This window comes from Gavia stellata, chromosome 28, assembly GCF_030936135.1.
Source record: "Gavia stellata isolate bGavSte3 chromosome 28, bGavSte3.hap2, whole genome shotgun sequence".
In the NCBI taxonomy this organism is placed as follows: Eukaryota; Metazoa; Chordata; class Aves; order Gaviiformes; family Gaviidae; genus Gavia; species Gavia stellata.
Genome location: NC_082621.1, coordinates 4,427,294 through 4,449,355, shown reverse-complemented (window position 1 = coordinate 4,449,355; position 22,062 = coordinate 4,427,294). Strand labels below are relative to the sequence as shown.

General features: G+C 51.2%; 1 protein-coding gene across 1 annotated transcript; it reads right to left on the bottom strand.

Moving 5' to 3' along the window:
* Positions 1–19,374: 19,374 nt before the first annotated feature.
* RPRML (reprimo like) lies at positions 19,375–19,710 on the bottom strand. Its single transcript, XM_009818458.2, has one exon. It carries the CDS (start codon positions 19,708–19,710, stop codon positions 19,375–19,377), a length of 336 nt encoding a protein of 111 aa, XP_009816760.2.
* Between the last annotated feature and the right edge of the window lie 2,352 nt (positions 19,711–22,062).

Sequence of the window (22,062 nt, the reverse complement as noted above, 5' to 3'; positions counted from 1 at the left end):
GTCTCTTCCGATGGGTTTCTTCCCCCAGTTGCATGCCCTCACTGGTGCCCTCTCCATCACTCCTTTAGTTTGCAGACACTTGCGTTCACACGCAAAGCTACTACCAGTGCTTCAGTGAGTGAATGGGTTGCCTGAGCTCCATTATACCTGGCTGCTGGGAAGTTTCGTGCTACGCTGACCTGCTCTGTGACTGCTTCCGTGAGGAAGAGGGGGAACTGTTTGCCTTTGTGAGCATGTGGGGATGACTGCTGGATGAGAGCCCACCCTAATTCTTCAGTGGCAGCCACCCATTAAGCCATTCCTTTCACTTTTCTAAGGCTGTAGAATGCCTTCATCAGCAGAAGGGGGTTTTGTCACAGCACCCAGGACTCCTGTAGGTTTCCAGGAAAAGAGAAGAATCTCTGTCAGATAAAACACTAGACCTTTTTTGCAAGGTGTATTCTGCCTGGGCACCCCAGCTCTCTGAAGGAAGTGCCAGGTATGGCTGGAGAAAGGCACCTTTTACCCTGGAAAGCAGGCTGGGAGCCTCCTAAAGCTGGCCAAAAATCGGTGAGCAGACTGCAGGAATTCGATAACATCATGCAGAGCTGCGGGCCTTGCACCATAGCTTTTCCCAGTCCTTAACCAGACTTCTTCCCTCCACACGGAAGGGCATCAATACCAGGCCCTCCAGGACATTTCTGGGTCTGGGGTTCACGTGTTTGCAGGCTATAGTGCTTTTTCACAAAATCTCCTGTTATAGACTCATGAGGAAATCTGAAAGAATTATTCTGAGAAAATGCTTTAAAAGCTGACATGCCCAAATGCGTATTGGCTAGCAACAGTTTGAATCACAGTGTTCCTTCATGCTCTTTGTTTCCCAGACCGCGTGGGCCAGTGTTTAATGCATAAGCTAGATTTATCACTGGTTTATCTTAATGCAGGAAATTGTCCAAAAAAAAAAAAAGAAAAGGAGAGGGAGGAATGGGGGAGAGGGCTCCTGACTGTTGGCAGCAAATTTTAATTTGGGTTTGGCAGATGAGGGAAGTTATTCATGGAAATCTTGTCCTGAAATAACACTGAGCCTGCCCTGCATCAGCCAAGGCAGGCAGGCATGTGTGGAATTTGTCTCTTCTTCCCCGCCGTGGGGCCAAGCAGTGTGCAGGGGGTGAGAACAGGCATGCTGGGTCAGACCGAAGGGCATGTGGCTTGGTAGCTGCCTGCAGGCAGTGCTGTTTCTTGAAGCACGTGAGTAATAGGGCAGAGATAGACAATCTGGCTCTGGTTGTACGTGTTCCCTCACCAATGGCAGATTAGGGATTGTTTAATGGCTTAAAGTCCTGGTGAGGAGATTTCAGTGAGTGCATGTCACCCCGCACCAAGCCTGTCGGTGGCTTTGGCTCTTGCAAACAAATGTGAATGCAGCAGTGTGCAAAAGCACTGTTGTGTGTTTCTTTTGTACCTGCTGATTTTTCATTTCTTTTGAGTTCCGCCTTTCTAGTTCTTAATGAGTGAAGAACGAGCGGTATTTGCTCCCCGCTCACTGTCTGAAGATCTTACAAACCTCAGCCATTTCTTTCCTGTCACTGAACTCTCTTCCAGGCTGAAGATTTCTAGGTTAGTCCATCCCTGTAGAGGAGCTGTTCCACACTGCTGATCTTTGATTCCTCATGATTCTGTTAGAAGCTGCAACACAGACACCACATCAGTCCCCTGTCCCTTCTTGCACTGCCATGGGAGACAAAGGCTGAAACCATGGCATTCCTCTGCCAGCAACGGCAGAGCATTTTCTATGGACCAGGGGCCCAATCCATATTACCGGAAGGAAGAGGCAGCAGTAATCTTAAGCAGGGATTACAACTGTGCTGCACAAAGGCTTCTAGGATGATTCACGCACAGGACAGTGGCTGCTTGTGCCCAGCAAGACCTGTGATAGCCCAGAAGCATCAGATCTGTGTGCCCAGATCAATATCCATTCTATGCTCTTGTTTTCCTGGGGGAAATCCCAATACATAGGGACCATCTTATGTCCTTCCTGCCTGTGCTCTGTTGCCAGGAGTCCTACGTTAATGTAGCTGCTGGCTGGCAGGTGGTGGCTCATTCACAGTATCTTTATCCCAAACACAGTTTGACAGACCTCTGGTACACATCTAACTTCTCAGGAGCCTTTCACAGGGAAACAGGCCGCCCTTTCTCTGCCATGGGAAGAGGGCAGCGTGTATTGCTGCCACCAAAGATCCTGGTTTTTTGTTTCCTTCCTGTACAAACAGGAAGTTTGATAAGGTCCAGAGACTGATGAGGGGAATGGAGTAACAGCCAGGATCAGACCCAGGTCTATAGCACAGTAAACTGTGTACTGCAGTACTTCTACAGAAGCTGAGCATCACTGACGTTATAGATGGGGAAACTAAGGCACACTGCCTGACTGAAACAACTTAGTTACAAAGCCGCCCAGAGCCGGGTGGAAATGATTGTGAGCTCTTTCTGCCCTGGGCTGTCATGTTGTTTAACCAGGACTGGGGTCCAGCTGCCCCACAAAGACATGAAAGAACCTTGCAATGATGGACAACTGCATTGCTTCAAAACATGACTTTCTTTTTACACAGTCTTCATTCTTGTGTGACAAACTGGCTCTGTTTCATTCAAAACTGGCTCTGTTTCATTCAAAACTGGCTCTGTTTCATTCAAGATGCTGCAGGATCAGGCCCTGAGATGCTGACCTTGGCCAAGTGATTGGCAGTTCCCTTCCTGCGGAGGCTTGCACTCTTCATGTGGTCAGCTCTGGAGCGAGCTGTGCTGCAGCGTGGGAGCTGTGTAGGCGGCAGCTCTTTCAGAAAGGCCAGGGAGAGCTGGAAAATAGACAAGTGCCTGACTGATCTTATTTGAGCCTTGCTCCTGCCGGCCTGTTGCATCTGAATGAATGTGGGTACCATGCAGGAGGGAAGGGGAGGATTGAGCAGGTCTAGCTCTCCTGGGGCAGCCAGGAGGCCACCCACCGGGAACCCTCCCAGCCAGCTCTGCTGGAACAGGAGGCTGTTGTGTGAGATTGTTGCTCTGCCATCATCTGAGCTCAGACATGTTCCATCTGGCCAGCCCCACCAGCTATCGAGCTGAGCACACCCACTGCCTACCAGCCAGCCTCTGACCTCTGGACATCTGGCCTGAGACAGCCCAATTAGAGAACGACCCACAGGTCTCCAGGCTGGGAACAGGGCTAGCACTGGTACGAGCCATTTGGTTTGGTGTGAATGCTTGGGAGCGCGTAGGAAGGGAAAAATAAGAGTGGGGAGATGGTTGGGCTGTGCCATGTAGGGAACCAAATACCTAGCTGAAAAACCTCCTACTTCCCACCTCTGTAGCTTCACCGCTTCTATTGTTTTTTTCCTAAAGGACTTGTATGAGGCTGCTCTCGTGTTTTGCCCAGGGAGGCAATGCCAGTGTTAGAGTCAGTAGCTTCCTGCCACCTTCTACCTCCATCTTCCAGCCCTGTTTCTAGTGGGAAAGAGCAGAGAGGGAGGGACCTGGAGCAGTTGGAGGAGCTTTCTGCTTAATTGACTTCACAGTTGCTTTGCTGCCAGCCTTAGCCCCATCCCAGGGGACAGTTAACTCTTTCATCATGCAGTCTGCAGAGTGCCACATCAAAGACCCGTGCTGTGGAAGTGCTACTCAGAGTAGACCTGATGAAGGCAAAGAATGGGAAATAAGGACCTCTGCAGCTCAGACCTCTGCAAGGTGGGCTTAATCCCACCATCCCACAGGCCACCAGAGTCACAGGCCAGCCCTCATAGACTTTCTCTGTGTCTTTGCAGACCCTTTTCCAGGTCTGGGGCAGTTGTCCTTGGTGTGTGGCAGTGTGGAGAGAGATGAAGACCTGGGTGCTCTCCTGAAGCTCTGTGTCCTCGCAGCCTGCTCTCAAAGGACCCATCATCTCCTCTCTGCCGAGCACTGGGGGCACATCCCTGTGGCAGGCCTGACCTTGACATTGTTCCACACACCAGGAAAGCATGGACCCTGGAGGCTGAGCTCCAGGAGCCCACTGAGAGGTGGGAGGTCTCCACAACCACGAGCTTCTGCTCTGCAGTTCAGAGGGAGGGTGCTGGCTCCAGGCACAGCTCAGCCTCAGCTCTTGCTCGCTGGCATCTGTCAGCAGAGCTGGCCCTCAGGAGCTGGACTGGTGCCTGGCTCTTAAAACACTGAGTAATTCCCCTGGGGCCAGGCGGGTGCAGCCACAGCAGTAAGCAGCATGGGCTCGAATTTCGTTTCTGCTGCCAGTGCTACCTCTATGGGTAAATGAAGCCAGGTCATGGGCTGGCATTATTTTTACACACTCCCACACATGTGTCTCCCTGCATAGCAGAATAATGCTGCAGAATAATGACCAGGGCCTTCTAGGGAGATCTGAAATACCTCCTGGCCTGTTCTGCCACTTGGAGGAAACCATGGCTCTGCCCAGCCCCGGTGTCTCCCACCTTGCCTTCTTCCTAAACTCCTGGATGACTATGGAGTGGCACAGGGAGATGGCGAGGGCAGAATGCGTTTAATCATGAGCATGCTGCTCCTCTTCACTGTTACAGGTTTTGTGCTGTCTGGAGAGGATGAGGGAGCTGAGCCTGCTCCCCACGGCATTCTCAAGCCTCACAGCATCCCTGTTCCTCCACACATACGTCTGTGGCACAGGGTGTCTTGGGCAGGCAGGGAGGGCCCCAGTCTGGCTCCGTGGGGGGAGCAGGAAGGATGCTGGCACTGTAAATAGCAAGTCATTTCCATTTCAATGTTCTTGCTGCGAGGAAGGGCTGGGCCTGGGTGTGTGGGTGCAGACCAGCTCCTCTCTGCCTCTCCCTACCTTGTGCTGCTTCTCCGCAGAATTTTCCTGTCATCGTATCTGCCCTGCACCCTCACCTTTGTATCTGCCCACCACTATCTCTTTTGCTTTATTCTCCTCAACCATCTTTAGATGGGGCTTGAGTTACCCCTCCCAGGGCTTTGAGACGGCAGCAAGCCAGAGCACCCAGTGCAGCAGTAGCCCAAAGCAGAGTTGCAGGGAGCTGCTTATCCTTCACTTGCAGTCTCCTGGTCCTCAGGGCCGCAATGCTGGAAGCTGCTGTACAGAAGCCCTTTGGGGCTCCCCAGGCCCATGAGAGCTCCCAGCTCACAATGGACGTGAGTCCAGTTCATAGCTCCGTCACCTAGTGTGACACTGATTTTTCACCAGCCTCTCTGAATTCAGTTTCCCTATCTTAGGAAAAGAGGCTCCGGCTGCCTTAAACATCAGTGATACCCACTGCTCAAGACCAGATCCTTGAATTCAGGGATCCTTGAACTCAGGGAGACATCCTCCATCGCAGGCAGGGAGAGATGGGAGAGCCATCGCTGAACTGTTCTGAGTCCATATATCAGTCCACTCCTTCTCGTCTGCCAAAGCAGAGGAGTGTGAGATCTCCTAGTGGAAAAACAGAGGGAGAAGGGGGAGAATTGCCAAGTGCAACAGGCAGAAGCAGGAGGCAGAGAGATGCTGTGCCAAACAGAGATGTCACTCACTCCTTCCGCACCAGGCAGGCTGCAAAAGGAGCTGGCATCCTGGCAGCCGAGCAGTGCGGCAGAAGCGGCTCTCTCCTGCCATGGAAACAGAGCCCACAGCATGGAGCAGCAGCCACCTGCACGGGCTGGTGTGGGTCATGCCTGTGCCCCTGCACAGGGCCATTCCTGCTTCCCCCAAGGTACAACCCAAGTGACAGCAGTTTACAGTCACCGGCTTCCCTGTGCTCCCCTTCTCTTGCTGAATCGTGCTTCTCTCCCTGCTGAATTTCCACTGTTCATCAGGGATCTAGGGCTCCATCTCTCACAGCCCTCCTTGAACACTGCCATGATGTTTGTGCCCCAGGAGGCGAGTGGTCCTTTGCCCGCAGATACTGAGTGACATGCGCAAAGACAGAGAGGCAGTGGCATGTCAAGAAGTTTCAGAAACTGGCTTTTATCAAAGCTTTGGCTTGCCCAGGGTCCTTTATGTGCAGTATTGGACACTAGCTGGCAGAAGGAGACCCTGGCCTAGTTTTCCCAGCCTATCTGGCTCTTCAGGGCACAAGAAAACAGTCTGGGCCAGCAGTCATTGCAGGCAGGTTGTGGGGGGCTGTTCAGTGCCTCTGCAAAAGCAAACACTCCACCTCAAGCACCGGCCACTTCCAAGTCCCATCTCTGGCACAAATTCCTGTAGGAGAAGGCCTTGATGTAGGTCACAAAGCACGAGAGAGCCGGGGGAGAAATGTGCGCGAGGTGGCCAGCACCTTGCTCCAACCTTCTGCTGTCTCCTCAGCTCCGGCGCCAGCCGCATGCTGGCAGCACACACCATCTCCAAACACCGCCTCCGGCGCAGGAGACAGCAGAGGAGGAAACACGGAGGTGACATAAAAAACAGCATTTGCTTTCTTGGCCATCTGTCACAGTGTCGCAGTTGCCTTCCCAAACACATCCCAGCTCAGCACTGGCTGGGAAAAACAGGGAGTTATTTTGGTTCATCAGCATCCAGCAGGAGCGGGACGATAGATCCCACGTAGCAAGCAGGCAGGCAGTGCTCAGCATCGGGACTGCTGGCTTCATTGCTGGGATAGGACGCAGCACCCTGTGCACCCTAAGCCACCGGTGGGGCTCAGTCACTGCAGGAGCTTCCACCAGCATCTTTGCTGCTCTGTGTTAAGTGTCTCCAGCTGCAGGGCTCCACCCTCTGCCTCACTGACCTCCACGATGGAGAGTTGATTCGTCTGAAGATTTGACAGCGATCTTGAGGCTGTGATCAGGGAGCTGCAGGCTACTGCCAGATGGAGGATCCCGTGTTCCCACTTGTCTCTCCTGTGATGGCACTGGCAGCAAATGGATCCTCGCTGCAAGTCAGGTCAGGGAACTGATCCAGAGAACTGAGGACAAAAAGCCCTAATATTCTGCCAGATCAGCTCCCTGATCTGCCTCACTGATGGGCACAGGAGAAGGGATGGGAGGGGGGAACCCCCTTCTCTGGTGGCTGCCTGCACCTCCACTGGTGTGCGATCATGAAGTTGCGATTTCAGCTGGTGTAAGCGTGCAGTCAGTGCGGGACCTGATTTAGCTAAGCGGGGCTTTACACAAGGAACTGTGCATACTGAGCCCGTCCTCAGCAGCTCAGCGAGTTTCTGGCTGCCTGCAGACAAAGCAGTGAGGTGCTCGGGGACAGTTTTGACCTCAGCACAGCACAATGGGCTCCCTGTGTTCAGCTTGAATGTAGCAGCCATGCCAGAGCGCTCTGGCCTTCGGGAGACGTTTTCCTCAAGCCCTGCTCTGGGCACACTTCCCCCACTGTCTTCTCATTTTCCGAGTCAGGAGGCAGAGTCCCCAGAGCAGATACAGCGAAGGTTGGCAGAGTTTTGACACATTTCATAAGGAGCATTAATAGCTCAAAACTGGAGGCTGTTCTGTTGGAGGGCTTCGGCTCCTTCCATATTCATTTCTCAGGCAATTCATTACCCAGCTGAAATTATTCCGTGATTAAAAAGACAGGTAATTATTTTACATTGAGCTTAGGATTTCAGGAGGAAATAACTTGCAGGAGACCCACGGAAAGCAAACCATGACAAGAATGGCTTAGAACTGGTAAGATATTTTTAAGTAGAAGCAGTTCCTTGGAGTAGCCTGGATTCACAGGGAGATTGTCCCAGCTGGGCAAAGGGAGCAAATCTGAAGGAAAATGGGGAAAAGAAATGGGGGAGGGACAGGAAGTGGAGGTTAGACATTTTGACATAGGCAAAGTGACAAGGGCCAATTTTGTAATAAAAAGTTATTTTCTTATCACATTGCAATAAATGGGGATTAAAAGAAGGGAGGAAAAGCCTGAGAAATGGAAACAAAGTGTGGCAGCTGGACTAAGGCAAAGCAAGCCAAGTTTTATCACGAGATTTTAATGTTTTGTCTCTTTCTGTTTATTTCCCAAGCTCCAAAGTTACCCATCGGCAGGAATCCAATGCCACATACTCCCACCATGTCTGCATTGTGATCCAAATTCAAAGGAGGAGTAAAACTTCCCAGCTCCACTGTGGTGAACTGATCTACACTGAAGACTTGACATTGAGTAAGGGAGCAAGAGGTCCCATGTAAGTTGCTTTGGGCAAGGCATTTATTACCGTTGCAGATGGCAGACTTGGTGGTGGGCTACCTGTGTTTCCCAAAAATGCCACATCACACCCAGAAAAGAAAAGCAAGGGAGAAGCTACCAGAAAACAAGGGGCTTCTGCACGAGGACTGTTTGGTGGCTTGAACAGAGGAGACCAGGATGTGTAACACATTTGCAGACACCCCACACTGGGAGGAAAGGTGTGAGTAATGCAAGACAAGATGAGAGTCTGAAAGGAGCCCAGTAAAACAGAGAAATGGCACTGAAATAGCCCCTGTGATGGGGTTCCCTAGGAACAACTGCGGAGTTCTGCAAACCTGCATTGGTCATCAGCTACACAAATTGTGGATGGGGGACAATGAGCAGCTATACAGGAATGGTCCTGGGGTTTTAGTGGATCCAAAGCCGAGGGAGAACTCTTCTAAAGCTGTTTTTTGGGGAGCTTGAGAAGTACCTTTCACAATGTGACAGCCTTTCCCTTCTCTTTCCTGTAGCAGGACAGGGTTCCTGTTAGTTGTGCCAGCAGTATTGCCTGGGGGCTGCATGGTGAACCAGAGAATGACCTGACCAACACGGAAACCTGTGTTTAGTGTTAGTTTACTATGGAGGTTTTTCAGGTTCCCTGATCTGGTTCACAGCATAACTCCCCTATGTGTGAAGTGGGGAGGCATGAAGAGAGCAAGGGTGCAAGGAGCTGGGGTCGCTCTATGCTGCAGCTGCAGCAAGCTTTAGTGCATGAAAGCATAGTCCTAAATGATCCCCTCCTCCAGAAATGGCCATAACTGTGTGGCTCAGCTGGGCATTTCCACCATAACAAATAGGGGAGTGCTGATGCTGAGCTTTGGCATTGCTGTTTTTTCATTTCTTCATCCCACAACCCCCTGCACATGAGGAGGGAGCTATAAAAAGGGCCTTTGGCCCAGCGCATCCAAATGGCCAGCTGTGTTTCTTTGTGTTTTGTTGCCAGGTGTTGTTCCCTCCTGTCTGTTAAAGGGTAACCTGGTATGTACCTTGCAGAGAATAATGGAGCTATTAGTCATCCTAAAGCCCTGAAATAAGACACCTGCAGGCAGCAGGCTTCAGCCATTTAAAATAACTGTGCATGTGACAAATTCCTAAGCAGCCGAGGTTCTTACTAACTTCTCTCTCCCGTCAGCCTTTGCTGCTCTACCTAGAGCCAAGGAGAAGGAGCTGGGTTTGTTGTGGCTCATCCAGCAGTGCTGGAGACTTCATCTCTAGTGCAAAGTGCTTTGAAATCAGCACCTCAAACACAAGAGAATGGGAGCGGGCAGAGCTATCATACCACTGTGAAATGTGGTCAGTGCAGAGGAGTACTTTGGAATTGCTTTGCAGCCCAAGGGAAAAACAAGATGTCAGGTCTTGACTTGAAACTGTAGCAACATCCAGAGCTCCCTGGCACTGCAGAGCTGCCTTCTTTCTTTTTTCTTCCCATTCATTTGGGAAGCACATAAAACGGGAAACAGTTTTAACCCCAAAGCAAAAGAAATATCCCTAGTGATAGAGCCCAGGCAGATGGAAGTGTGAAAAAAAGCCGCAAACTACAGGAATGGTGCAAATGTGATCAGTACCTCCCTTCTGCACCCCCTGTCCACCCCAGTGATTTATTACATTTCTGTACAACAAGATGACGAACAGTCAGCGCTGAGCGAAATGTGTGCATAATTTTTCATCCCCCCATGCCTTGTTTCCCCAGGCACTTTATAAACTCCGTAATGAAATGCAGCCACCTGGCACACAGCACGCTGCCTAGCAGTGAGAGAGAAGGGGAACTTGAGCCAAGGATGCAGAATAAGTCCAACATTTTTCTAGGCATGATCCTTCAAGCACTGTCATGAAAAGAACAACATCATGTTTGCTCCTATCTGTGCAACCTCTCTGAACCATCCCCAGCCACTGGGAAACTGCCATCTATACCAAATACCAAGGCTTTGCTCCATGAAACAGGGATGTAGAGTCTCACAAGGGACTTGCTAGAAAAATTGTGTGCACATGGGCAAAGCAACCTATTTCCTGCAGCTCCTCAACCAGAATGATTGCTTCACTTTGCCTTGTCACATTCATGGTGGAGACGTTCATGTTCGTCCAGGTAGAAGGGAGCTCCAGTACAGCCAAAGGCTACTAAATCTATGGTTTTCTACCAGAAAGCATTGCCAAGGCAGATCTAGAAGTGTCACTGCCAAGTCCAACTTGTACCCTAGAGGTTTCCGTGAGCCCAGGGCAACGCTGATCATGGAACAGAGCTTCTGGAAACCCACCAGCTAAGAGACACTGAGCAGCAGAGACAGGAGAAGGGGCAACCAGCACAGCTGATTCAGCACTGACTGTACACAGACAGTCTTTGAGGCCAGCCAACTGCTTGCATGCTGTAATCATGATGGAGGCAAGTGGAGGTTAAACCTGTTGTCCTTTCCAGCTGTAACCCTCTGGCATGCTGCAAATGGCTCAGGGCAGGTCCCATCACACTAGGATTGTTGGCATGCTCCTGCCTGGGTGTGTGAAGATTAGTGGTCCACCGGCTCCCTGGTTTGTGAAGTGTGGGATGAAGAACAATAAGCCTTGCTCTGTACATGGGTCACTAAACCACCCTCACTGCAGCCTGGGGGGGTTTAGGGGTTTTAACATCTCCCTGGAGATGAGGAACTGGGCCCTGCAGAGTATTGCAGGTCAGTGGGTAGGTAGCAGTGTTCAGTTTCCAGGCTGGTCCTCGTGCAGTGTGTGGCAGCTAGCATAGCACACACCAAGCTGGATGGCTGTCGGTACTGGGAATTCATTGCAACCAATTAGTCTGATTTTCAATTATCTGAGAGAATGAACTTAGCTAATTAAAGCCTAATTACATTTTGCCTGCTTCTTCAGCTGTCTTGTCATATTAAACCTGCATTTTGGGACTCAGTGAGGCAAGAGGGGAGTACTCACAGCTGCACAGAAACCTGTAAGATGTGAACACTTGTGGGGCCTGCCAGAAAGGATGGCTCTGGATTTAACCCCATATGCGTGAAAGCTTGGGCCATGCCAGGGCAGAGAGTCACCATCCAGCACCAGCCAGGCAGCTGTCATGGAAAGGGGACAGTGCCGTGAGCTTGCTTTCATGCACACCTTGTTTTCCTGGAAGGTGCAGTGTTCTGCACAAGCACCCTTCCTCACACCCACGCTTGTGTACCAGCCTCGAACAATACCAACAGACACGCTAAGGAAACAAAACCGTCTCTTTAATGAAGAAGCAGAGTTGTGTAGCTCTGCAGTTCCAGCCCCTTTTCCAGAAAGGTCACTCTAGTTGCCTGCTGCCACAGGGTAGATATTTCTCCTGACTTTTCTTGATTATTTCCTTGATCATCTCCACTTCCAGTGTCACATCCACAGTTAGAATGAGGTGATAACTCATGCCCTCGTAGTACGGGACCCTTTCAGAGCTGGAGCATCACAGAAAGGATGGATCTTGTCTCCTTTCCCCCTAGAGTCACTCAGAGCAAAACCAAAAATGGTGGTGTTCACCAAAGGCACATATCAGCCAGGCACAGCTGGTGCTACATAAATCATAAACAGCCAATGAGTCCACATGGAAAGAAAAGGCAGATCTGACAAGGGATTCTGGTGCTGTGTCCTCTAATCCCACAGCTCCTTGCTAGGAGAGTAACTCCACCTGCAGAGGTGGTATCTTCAAAGGTTTCACCTTGAAGTCATCTGTGACCTGCAGCCAAGATTGCCATGCAGACCCATCTCTCAGCTTCTTCTACTACTGTGCTAAAATCTTTGTCATTAAGAAGACATTTTTGCTTTGTTGTTGATTAACCTGCCTTAAATTAATGATGTGAAAATGTCATCCACACTAATGAGCTTTTGGGAAGGATGAGAGCTGCAAAGGCATCTCTGAAGCTATACTTCTGTTATACTTACAACCTGAAACACATGTAGATGAGCAACGTTTTTCAGATCAGAGACAGTCACTTTAGATGCCTGTTCATGTCTTTGAGCATTGCCAGTGCCCCCACCACTTTCCAGCACGTTGACAGTGATATCTTCAGGGATGTGCCGAACCATACTGATTGTTGGCAACATTCTGATTTTCTCCAAACTGAATTTTCCATAACCATGTGCTTATGGAACAAACAAGCCCAAGAAATTGCCAGTATCTAAAATCAGAGGAGCGCAAACTTGACCAGACTGCTGGGGAATTGCTTGGCTAAGTCATCTTAATGGGGGAACTAGTGTGAACCCAAAGATGTAGGACAGGCTGGATCGATGGGCCGAGGCCAATTGTATGAGGTTCAACAAGGCCAAGTGCCGGGTCCTGCACTTGGGTCACAACAACCCCATGGAACGCTACAGGCTTGGGGAGGAGTGGCTGGAAAGCTGCCCTGCAGAAAAGGACCTGGGGGTGCTGGTTGACAGCCGGCTGAAGATGAGCCAGCAGCGTGCCCAGGTGGCCAAGAAGACCAACGGCATCCTGGCCTGTATCAGAAATAGTGTGGCCAGCACCAGGGAGGTGATGGTGCCCCTGTACTCGGCGCTGGTGAGGCCGGACCTCGAATACTGCGTTCAGTTTTGGGCCCCTCACTCCAAGAAGGACATTGAGGTGCTGGAGCGTGTCCAGAGAAGGGCGATGGAGCTGGTGAGGGGTCTGGAGCACAAGTGTGATGAGGAGCGGCTGAGGGAGCTGGGGTTGTTCAGTCTGGAGAAGAGGAGGCTGAGGGGAGACCTCATCGCTCTCTACAACTACCTGAAAGGGGGTTGTGGTGAGGTGGGTGTTGGTCTCTTCTCTCAAGTGACAAGTGATAGGACAAGAGGAGATGGCCTCAATTTGCGCCAGCAGAGGTTCAGGCTGGATATCAGGAAAAATGTCTTTACTGAGAGAGTGGTGAAGCATTGGAAGAGGCTGCCCAGGGAGCTGGTGGAGTCACCATCCCTGGAGGTGTTCAAGGAATGTGTGGACGTGGCACTGCGGGACATGGTTTAGTGGGCATGGTGGGGTTGGGGTGATGGTTGGACTTGATTGTCTTACAGATCTTTTCCAACCTTAATGATTCTGTGATTCTATGTAGCCAACACGATGGAACTGGCAGTTGCAAGGCTGTTGAGGATGTTTTGTGCTTCCCTGTGTTCACTGTTTTTCCAGAGACGTATTATCCAGCACTAAAACCAGGGGTTTCCAGTCCCTCATTCATACTTGAGAAAACGCAGCTGGATTCAGAAAGCCAAACAACTGCTTTAAAGGCATCTACATTTGCATGTAAATCCATCAAATCTAATGAGAGACTCACCCTGCACAGACAGCACAGTCCAAAGCAATGCCCTTGAATGTGCTGTGGTCTTTTAACTCTGTCATTTTGCCACTGCCCAGGGACTGTTCGGGTCAGGTTGTTGGCACAGGTCTGAACCATACCAAGAACCATTCTCACAAGTTAACAGTATCATCAGTCAAGTTCCAGTGCCCAAGAACGTTCCTGGCGCTGTTCATTTTCCTAGTACAGATGGAGCTGTAAGATCTATGTTTTATATCGAGGACTCTAAATGCTCACACAATCCCCTAACAGCACTGATTTGGCAAAGAGCAAGAGGGACAACCGACATTTAATTGGAAGTGAGGAGCTTTCTGTGCCCCAGATTTTGTGGTGGGTGCCAGGTGCTCTGCACACCTCAGTAGGGAGCAAGCCCTGTGCCAGGCTAGCAACTCCAGGCAGGCTCAAGCATGGGGCCAGGGCAGGAAACGAGACCTAAGGAATTCTGGGACAAAATGCCATCAGCAGCCACAGCAGCAAAGCAGCTGGGAAGACAGAGAAACAGCGAAACGTTTCCCTTTCAAACAGAGAAACTGGTAGGCAAAGTCTCCGAAGCTGTGAGGCAATGCTGGCTCTTGAATTCTGTCATCGTTTGGCCTCAGTTCTCCCTTGAGTACCTGCCTCTCATGGCATCAACTTGTCCCTCTCTGGCAGAGCTAATGCACTACAGAGGCTTTATGTGGAGGCTAATGGCTCTCACACAGCTGATACAAGAGAACCATGCTGAGCTGCAGTGGGGATTTATGGAGCAATGCTCCTGAGTAACTGCACTGCGTATTTCAAGCCATCTCTCTGCTAAGTGAACCCCTACATGCACTGCCTTAGCTTCCTTAATAGAAAACAGGCTCACAAAGCTGCTGATTTAACCAGCACTAAATTAAAATTCAATATGAGGATCAGCTGGATGAACCTGACACACCTGCTGGAGGGGATGGTTTGGGAGGGGAGATGGAAGTGATGGGAGGGCAGGAGGGAGACACAGGAAATTTCCATTCTTGCTTGATGGGTGCCCCTTTGAGGAGCACAGCAGCCCAAAGACCTTGCCAGAGCTCAGGAAACCTGTGTTTTCTTCTTAGGTCTGCCATGTGGCTGGAGGAAAAGTGGTCTGTTACCTCCTTTCCAGCCCCCAAACTGCCTGCCTCATCTTGGAGACCGGCTTTGGGACCTTCATCACTTGAGATGCAGGTAACTGTAGGCAAGCTGTGAACTGGGATGACAGCATCCTTCTGTGGGCTCAGCTGGGATGAGGGCTTGTCCGTGACTGCTCTCTTGTGTGTATACACTTGGAGAGATGCATGTGTCCTTCCCGTTAGCCAGCTGGGGACACAGCTGAAGCCAGGCCAGAGGTCTGGCAGGGAGAGCAGGTGGTGGTGGAGCATCCCAGACCCACCCATGAGAGGGGTCCAGCACCTCACCCCCATCAGCATTTGGTTTTGGACCTGCAGAGATCCACTCCAGCCATTCCCCAGGCTTTCCAAGGCAATGTGTGTCTGGAACAACCTGGTTCCCTCCACCTACCTACAGAACAAGCCCAGAACTGCCAGACGAGAGACAGGAAACTGCTACTTATCTAATTTGATTTTATTTTACTTCTTTTTTATTTTTTGGGCTCTCAGAAATGTGTTCAGTCTGGATTGAGGTTACAACCTGGGTAATGCCTCCCTGCCTAAAAAAAAAGGCTGTTACCATAACAACCTGACTCTGCGCTTCATTACCATGGCAATTCTCAGGAATTATTAAATACTGTGTATGTTTGGTGCAAGCGCTTCAGTACATCTGGTGCCAGGCTCAGGTTGGGATCCTCCCTCCCCCCGAATCTGTTTGTCTGTCTCATCTTGTTTAACTCTTTCATTGTCCTCAGCCAAGGCTGCCAGGGCAGGGAGAAGGAGGTGGGTACCATTTGGGACTTGGTTTGGGTTTTTTTCCACCGCAGGCAGGACTGTATGACCAGGCTTGCTGGGTTTTCTCAGGTGAGTCAAGCCACCTCTTTATTTCTCCAATTGTAAAATCAGTGATTACAGAGGTAGAGGATTTCTCTTTGCAGGCAGGCTGCTCAGCAGGGGGAAATGCTCTCACACTTGCCCTTCTCTGCTGTTTCCCTGCTGCCTGTCTAGAAATAAGAAATTCCAGCTGGAAGAGAATCATGGCAAGGAGGGACCAGCCCAGAGACAGGGAGCTGTCCCTGAAGGAGGATTGTGAAGGTCCATGCAGGTTGCTCTTGGTGGGGGTCAAGAAGCAGTTCCCCATTAGTAGGATAACTTGACTGACCATGTACTGCCTAAAACCATATTGTTTTCAGAGAAGGGATGCAGACTAGATGGACCAGTGGCTCAGAGCAATGTGGCCAGTCCCACAGGATTGCATTGGTATCTTGTACTCCACTGCAAGGAGATGATTTTAAATGAGACTCAATGGCTGGTCCTCACTCTGCCACTGACGTGATGATCCCCATAAGCATGTCCCTTCTCTCCCTGTCTCTCTGCTGTACTTCATAGCCAGCAGTGTCTCTCAGTCATACCTGTACAGCTCCTGGCACCCCAGTGACGTTCTGGAAGGTAACGTGCTACAAGCAACAATTGAAAAAAAAAAAAAAATCAAAATAACATTAAACCAGCCTTGTTCAAAAAAAAAACCTGCTTACGTTTTCTTGGGAGCTGGTACCCACTTGTGAGCTTAAGCTAAATGAGTAGGCATGAGATGAAAAAACACAGCTATTTGTGGGGAAAGGCAGCAGAAAGAGCCATTATGGTCTGCTTTCCTTACACAAGCCCCGGAGTGACTACCTCATCCGCTGGCTGCAGGACTCATGTCTCTGGGGCAGGGCAGCTGGGTTTTCAGGGTCTGAGATGGCAGCTGTTCCCCCCAGATCTGGGGAGCTTCATGGTGCCCTCAGCACCCTCCCTTCCACCAGGCATGACCTGCACTGGTATCTGCTCTGTGCGAACAGGATGGGGAAGGAATCAGGGCAGTTAAAACAGCAACTGTGACTTCACCTCAAGAGGGTCTTTAGACCCCAAATCTCTAACCCAAGGGGTTCCCTCACTGTGCCACCTCTCTGTTGCCTTCCTTCTGGTCTCCCTTTGCCATCTCAGTGCTGGCATCAATCCTCCAGAGATCTTCTTTTCCCCAACTAATTACTCCTTTCAGCAGGGTAATCAGCCTTTTATTGGGAATCTAACGGGATGGGGACTTGTGTACAAGTGTCTTAAACCCACTGCAAGCAAGACAGAAGCCCAGTAACCTCATGGGGACACATGCCATGTAGTATGGCAAATGTGGATGGTGCCCACCAGCTGCTTCACTCTGCAGACCCTCTTCTGTCGGTCCACATGACCTGGTAATGTAGACACAGCCCTTATGGTCAGGAAAGAGACACAGCATGTCTAGAGGATGAATAAGCCAATGTAAAGTTGGGCTCTTGCCCCAAGGGGCCATGTGGAAAGTCTTCCCTCTCCTAATTGACTCCTGAGCAAGCTCCGTCTCTCTCAGCAGGTGCCCAGCTCTGCCTTCTGGGGCATTACATTGCTCCTCCACCTCATGTGTACATGACCCTACCGTGATTGACTTTTCTCCTTTCCTCTGGAAGACTCCACAGCACAAAAGGGATGAAGACCCCCAGGTCCCACTCCTGGATGTGGCGTCTAAGGACACTTGGTGGGCTACGTGGGATTGCAGAGCCATGTTTCCCCACCGGGCAGCAGCACCCCCCAACACACACACCAGCTCTCACAGCACCTGGCAGAGCAAGGCAGGTAGGGACAGCAGAGATAATTTGACCAGCTTCTTCACTCAGGGCATTGCTGCGGGTCAGAGTTAAGGTGATTTTGATACTTTCTCTGGATTAGCAGCTTTTCCTGTGCCTTGCTTGCATTGCTAACACTGGAAGGTTTCTTCCGTCATCTCTGAATTCTCCCTTGTGCTGGGGCCACGGCGGGTGGATGGATTGGCAAGAGGGACCAAATGCCAGCTTAAAGCAGAAGCTGAATGGGTGTTTAGTGAGTACATCTGGGCTGTCCTCTGATAGCACAGCGACTTGAAGATGCAGTTACACATTTAGGTTGTACATGCAAGTACACTCCTAAGCGTTTGCAGAGCTGGGTCATCGTATGCATTGGGGTTATTTGCATCTCACCCTGGTGTGGTGACCAGGCTGTGCTCCCACAGTGGGAGCAGTTTGCAGTCATATGCAAAGAGATCAACAGCCATAACACCCCCTTCAGCAGCAGGGATCAAAGTCCCCTTCCACGCTGCTGTGTGAAGCCACTTTTACATCTGCTGGCAGGGCAGCAAACCCTCCCTGCTGAGAAAGCTGCTCAGGTATGCAGACCTACAAGCTGCTCATAAAAATCAGAGCCCTGCCTGTTCAGCTGTTTCACTGGAACCAATGGGACATTTCAGAGTTTTGAATCCCAAATTCTGGTCCTGCTGCCACGTTGGCTTTGTGCTCTTGAGGCGTTACACACAACAGGTTAGTGGGAGCAACCAGTGACAGTGCTGCACTACTCCTGTTCTGCATCGGGTTTAGTCCACCAATACCCTGTGGGAACCTTGAAGAAGGTGCTCAACAAAAATTGATTAATTACAAAATGTACTCTAACCTTGTTCCTCCTTCTGGGAAAGGCAGAGAGCTGTTCTTCTGGATTTACATCTAAGTAGATCAGATCATCAGCTCCTCCAGTATCCAGGACTGCTTTCCCACTACAGAAGTGGACCCAGCAGGAATATTGTTGGCGCAACAAAACTCAAATTATTTCCATCTCACACCCACAGACAGAGCTGTAATTCCATCACAGAACAAAGGTCAGGAGTCCTCCTCCTCTCATATAATTTAGTTTTGACAGCTCATCAGGATCAGAGGAGCTGGAGATTTTAACTCAGAGGCTGAAATCTTGCTGTGCAAGAGGCTCTCAGTGCATCTTTATGAATCTCTACTCCAATACTGTGCAGGTATTTAATACAAGCCTGAAACACATAATGCCTGACAAATTTATTTGCCAGTGGTAACTGATACTTGCCTGTGAAAAATGTATGGTAGTTCCTGCTTTAAAGAAATACCTCTAATTAGAGTTCAGTTGGAAGGTGAGATGATTATATCTGGAACTAGGACTGAAATACCTGAACTCCGCACACACAGAGAAAGAAAAGGAAGACAACACAAAATTCTTTTGAAACAGGTTTTTTTTTTCCTGAATGTTCACCAGTTTTCAAAAAACTACAAAAACCTCAAGGACTGTAACAATGTACCACTTGAAAAAAAGGCTGTTGTGTACAAAAACAAGCATGCTTTTGTTTTGGGGTTGGAGTGGTTTTTTGTATTTATCTGGGTTCTTTTCTTCCTTCAGCATAGTGTGAAAGAAGAAAGTACCAGTTTATTTAACAGGATAGCTCAGAAAAATAAGGAAGAACATGCTTTCCCCGTTATAAAACTCTACCAGAAGACGCATGCTTGAGGTCCGAAATACAAACAGACTGACACATTTTGTAACATGCAGACTTTGTTGTGTGACCCACACGGCACTTCCCTTCCCCTGCCCCACAAAGATGTGGTCCATGGCATGCGTTTTGCTTTCCCTTTAGTTAGTTTGTTTGTTTTCTTTTTGTAGTGAGTTATTTGCCTTTTTTAGCCCTAAATCCCAGGTAGCGGTATCCAAGGTAACAGCAGAAAAGAGTCCAGATCTGCACATTATCACTGTTTCTGCAAGTTTCATGCAAAACTTAAGCCATTTCTGCATGCAACACGATGCTGGTCATTTATTGTGCTTCATACAACTCTGGGGAGATTTCCCCATTCACCACAACATATTTTGTTGACTGGGAAGTGCAGGTTTGCTTTCCCATGGACACAGACATATTAAAAGAACACCCCCCCCTTTCCACTCCCCTTCCAGCTGCCCCAAACACATGGGAATCTGCATCTCAGCACCAGGTCCAGACAGGTCACTTGCCTACAAAAGCCCGGTGGCTTCAGTAAAGTCCCATGATTGCAGCTCCCACATCCTTGGAAGGTCTTCGGTCCTTCACCAGAAAGTTAATCATGCTCTCCGACTTGATGAGCAAGTTGCAGCCCAAAAAGAAGATGCCGAACATCACAGTCAAGGAGAGGACACAGAGGACAGCGATCTGCACCACCCGCGTGATGTAAAGGCTCCTCTCGTCGGGCGCCAGGACCGAGGAGCCGCCGTCAGTCGCCAGCACGGAGCTGGTCCCGTTGCAGCAGGCCATGAGCATCCCCAAGCCCTGGGTCCTGTTGGGGTAAGCTCCCTGCTCTAGGAGAGTCTGGTTGAAAAAGGATCCATTCATGGTCTATGCGTGATCCCAAATCTCTGGAGAAGGCAAGAGGAAAGCTTGCTGTTCCCCTGCCCACCCCTCACATGCCAGGGCTTGGCACCACGGGCCGGCGGGCTCCGAGCCACCTCCTGCCTTTCTTCTCTCAACGCCTCGGATGGAGGGGAAACTTCCTCGAGGCTGTGAGCAGGTGGAAGCCAATTTGTGCAGTGGAGGGATGGCTCGCTCCTGGATCCCTCCTGGCACAGGCAGCGTTAGCACAAGCCCCCAAACAAGCAAAAAGAGAGAGAGAGAAAAGGCGAAGGGGGCGCGGGGGAGAGGAAGGCAGCCGAAGATCGCCCCATGCCTCCTGCCCTCACCGCTGCCCCGAAGCTGCCACCCCGAAACGCCGGGCAGCCGAGCGGTGCAGCCCGTTCCCCCGAGGGCTCTCCCGCAGGAGGGAGAGCTGATTCCTGCCGGCTGGGAGCTCCACAAATGCAAGTTCCAAGCTAAAGTCTTCACCGTGTTCAAAGAAAAAACAGCAACTCCACCCCCTTCCAGCCTCCCCCCAGGACCGCCTTCCTCCCCCTCCACACTCACCCAGGCTGCCCACCCCCTCCCCACGCGTGTGTACTCCCCCCCCACCCTGCCAGGGGTGCCCACACCCACCCCTGTGCCACCCCCAGACGGGGGCTGACCCCTCAGGCCCTGCGGAGCAGCACCTAATTCATCCTTCCTCCCAGCCCCTCCACCTGCTCCCGAAACCAGCCCGCAAGGTCGGTGTTCATCCTGGACCACCGGCAGGTCCCTGTCCCCCCCCACACCAGCTCCCGTGAGCCTCAGGTCAGTGCTGCTCTCGCCGATCCCCGTTGCTGCTCTGTGCCACCCACTCGTTCTTAGAGCAGTGCTGGCCCAATCCAGCCCGGTCCACCCCCAGCTCTGCTCAGTGATGCCTGTCCTGTGCTTCCAGATGAGAGCTGGATCCATCCCCCTCTCTGCATCCTTGTCTTCCTCAGGCTGCGGGTTTCCTCCCCGGGAACCTTTGTCTCCCTCTTCTTCCCCTCCTGCTCCTTCAGCCCCTTCGAAGGGGAGCACTGCGATGCTGCACCCTGATCTCTGTCTGATACCCCTTTCCTGCCCTGTCCCCAGCCCTGGGTCCTACAGCAGCATCACTGCTGCACCCAGGGCTGGAGCATTGCTGACCCCTTGGACCCCTCAGCCCCACCAAGGCAATCCCAGGGGAAGTTGCATTGTCACTCCCTTCTCCTTGTCTGCGCAAGCTCCCAAAGTGAGAGCACGAGTCCGAGTGTCCAGCCGTGTCTCGCTCAGTCCCGGCCCTGCCCATGCCAGGGCTGTGCCCGTGAAGCTGCCATGTCCCAGCTTTCCCGCTTTGCCGGCTGGTGTTTGCCTGGAAACGTGTCTGGATGGCATAGAGCAGGAGATCACCCTCGAGCCACGTTGTGGGGACCTTGGCCTGATTTATCTGTGTACGTCTTGGCTCCCTTTCTTTGCCCAGCCCCTGAAGGGGATTTTAATAAACCCAAATGAGAATTGAGAAATTGCAGGAGCGTGAGGCTGGCTGGCTGAGGACGGAGGGTGGCTTGGTAGAGAGAGTGTCAACTGATTTTCCTTTTAGGCGGCTGGGACCCTGTTTGGCTGCTGTGACTTCAGGGGCTTAAAAACGGTTTGGTTTGGGTTTTACTTGTTGCTTTTTCCTCCTTGTTTCGCCCAGTCTGCAAGGACACTTTGCAGCAGAAGCGCTGGCGGGAGGGAGGTGGAAAGCCCTGCTCGAACAAGAGCATCTGCTCCTGTTTAACCTGAGGGCCAGGAAAAATCCCCAGGGAAAGCAGAGAGCCCCAGCCCGGGTGGGAGCTCCTCTCTCGGGCTCACTGGAGGAGACTGAAGGAGTTTCTGCTCCCTCTGGTGGCTCCAGCTCCAGCCTCGCCTCTCCCCGCACACCCGAGCACGGATTCGGGCTGCTGCACCCATCGTCCTGGGTCACAGCCTGCGGTGGTGGGGCGGCCGGGGCCTGGGGCCGCTCGGCTCTCAAACCCTCCTCTGTCCGCTGCTTGCCTTCATCCAGACAGGGACTTCAGAACCCAGAGCATCCCGTTATCTATCACACGGTGCCCAGAGTTAAGATCACAGCGATGTTCTCTGGACAAGCAGCACCTTCTTGCAGGGAAATTCAGTCCAAATGTGCTGAATTAAGTCATGCCATCCTTGTCCTCAGGCAGGACGAGAGCTCAGGTGGGTGCAGGCAGGTCAAATCCTTCATTTTGTGACTTTTTCCTTCTTTTTCAACATTTTTGCACCATGCTGGAAGGTGCAGGCACAGGGCTGTGCGTGCCTTTGGAGCCCGCAGCACTTGCTAATTCAAGCAACCAG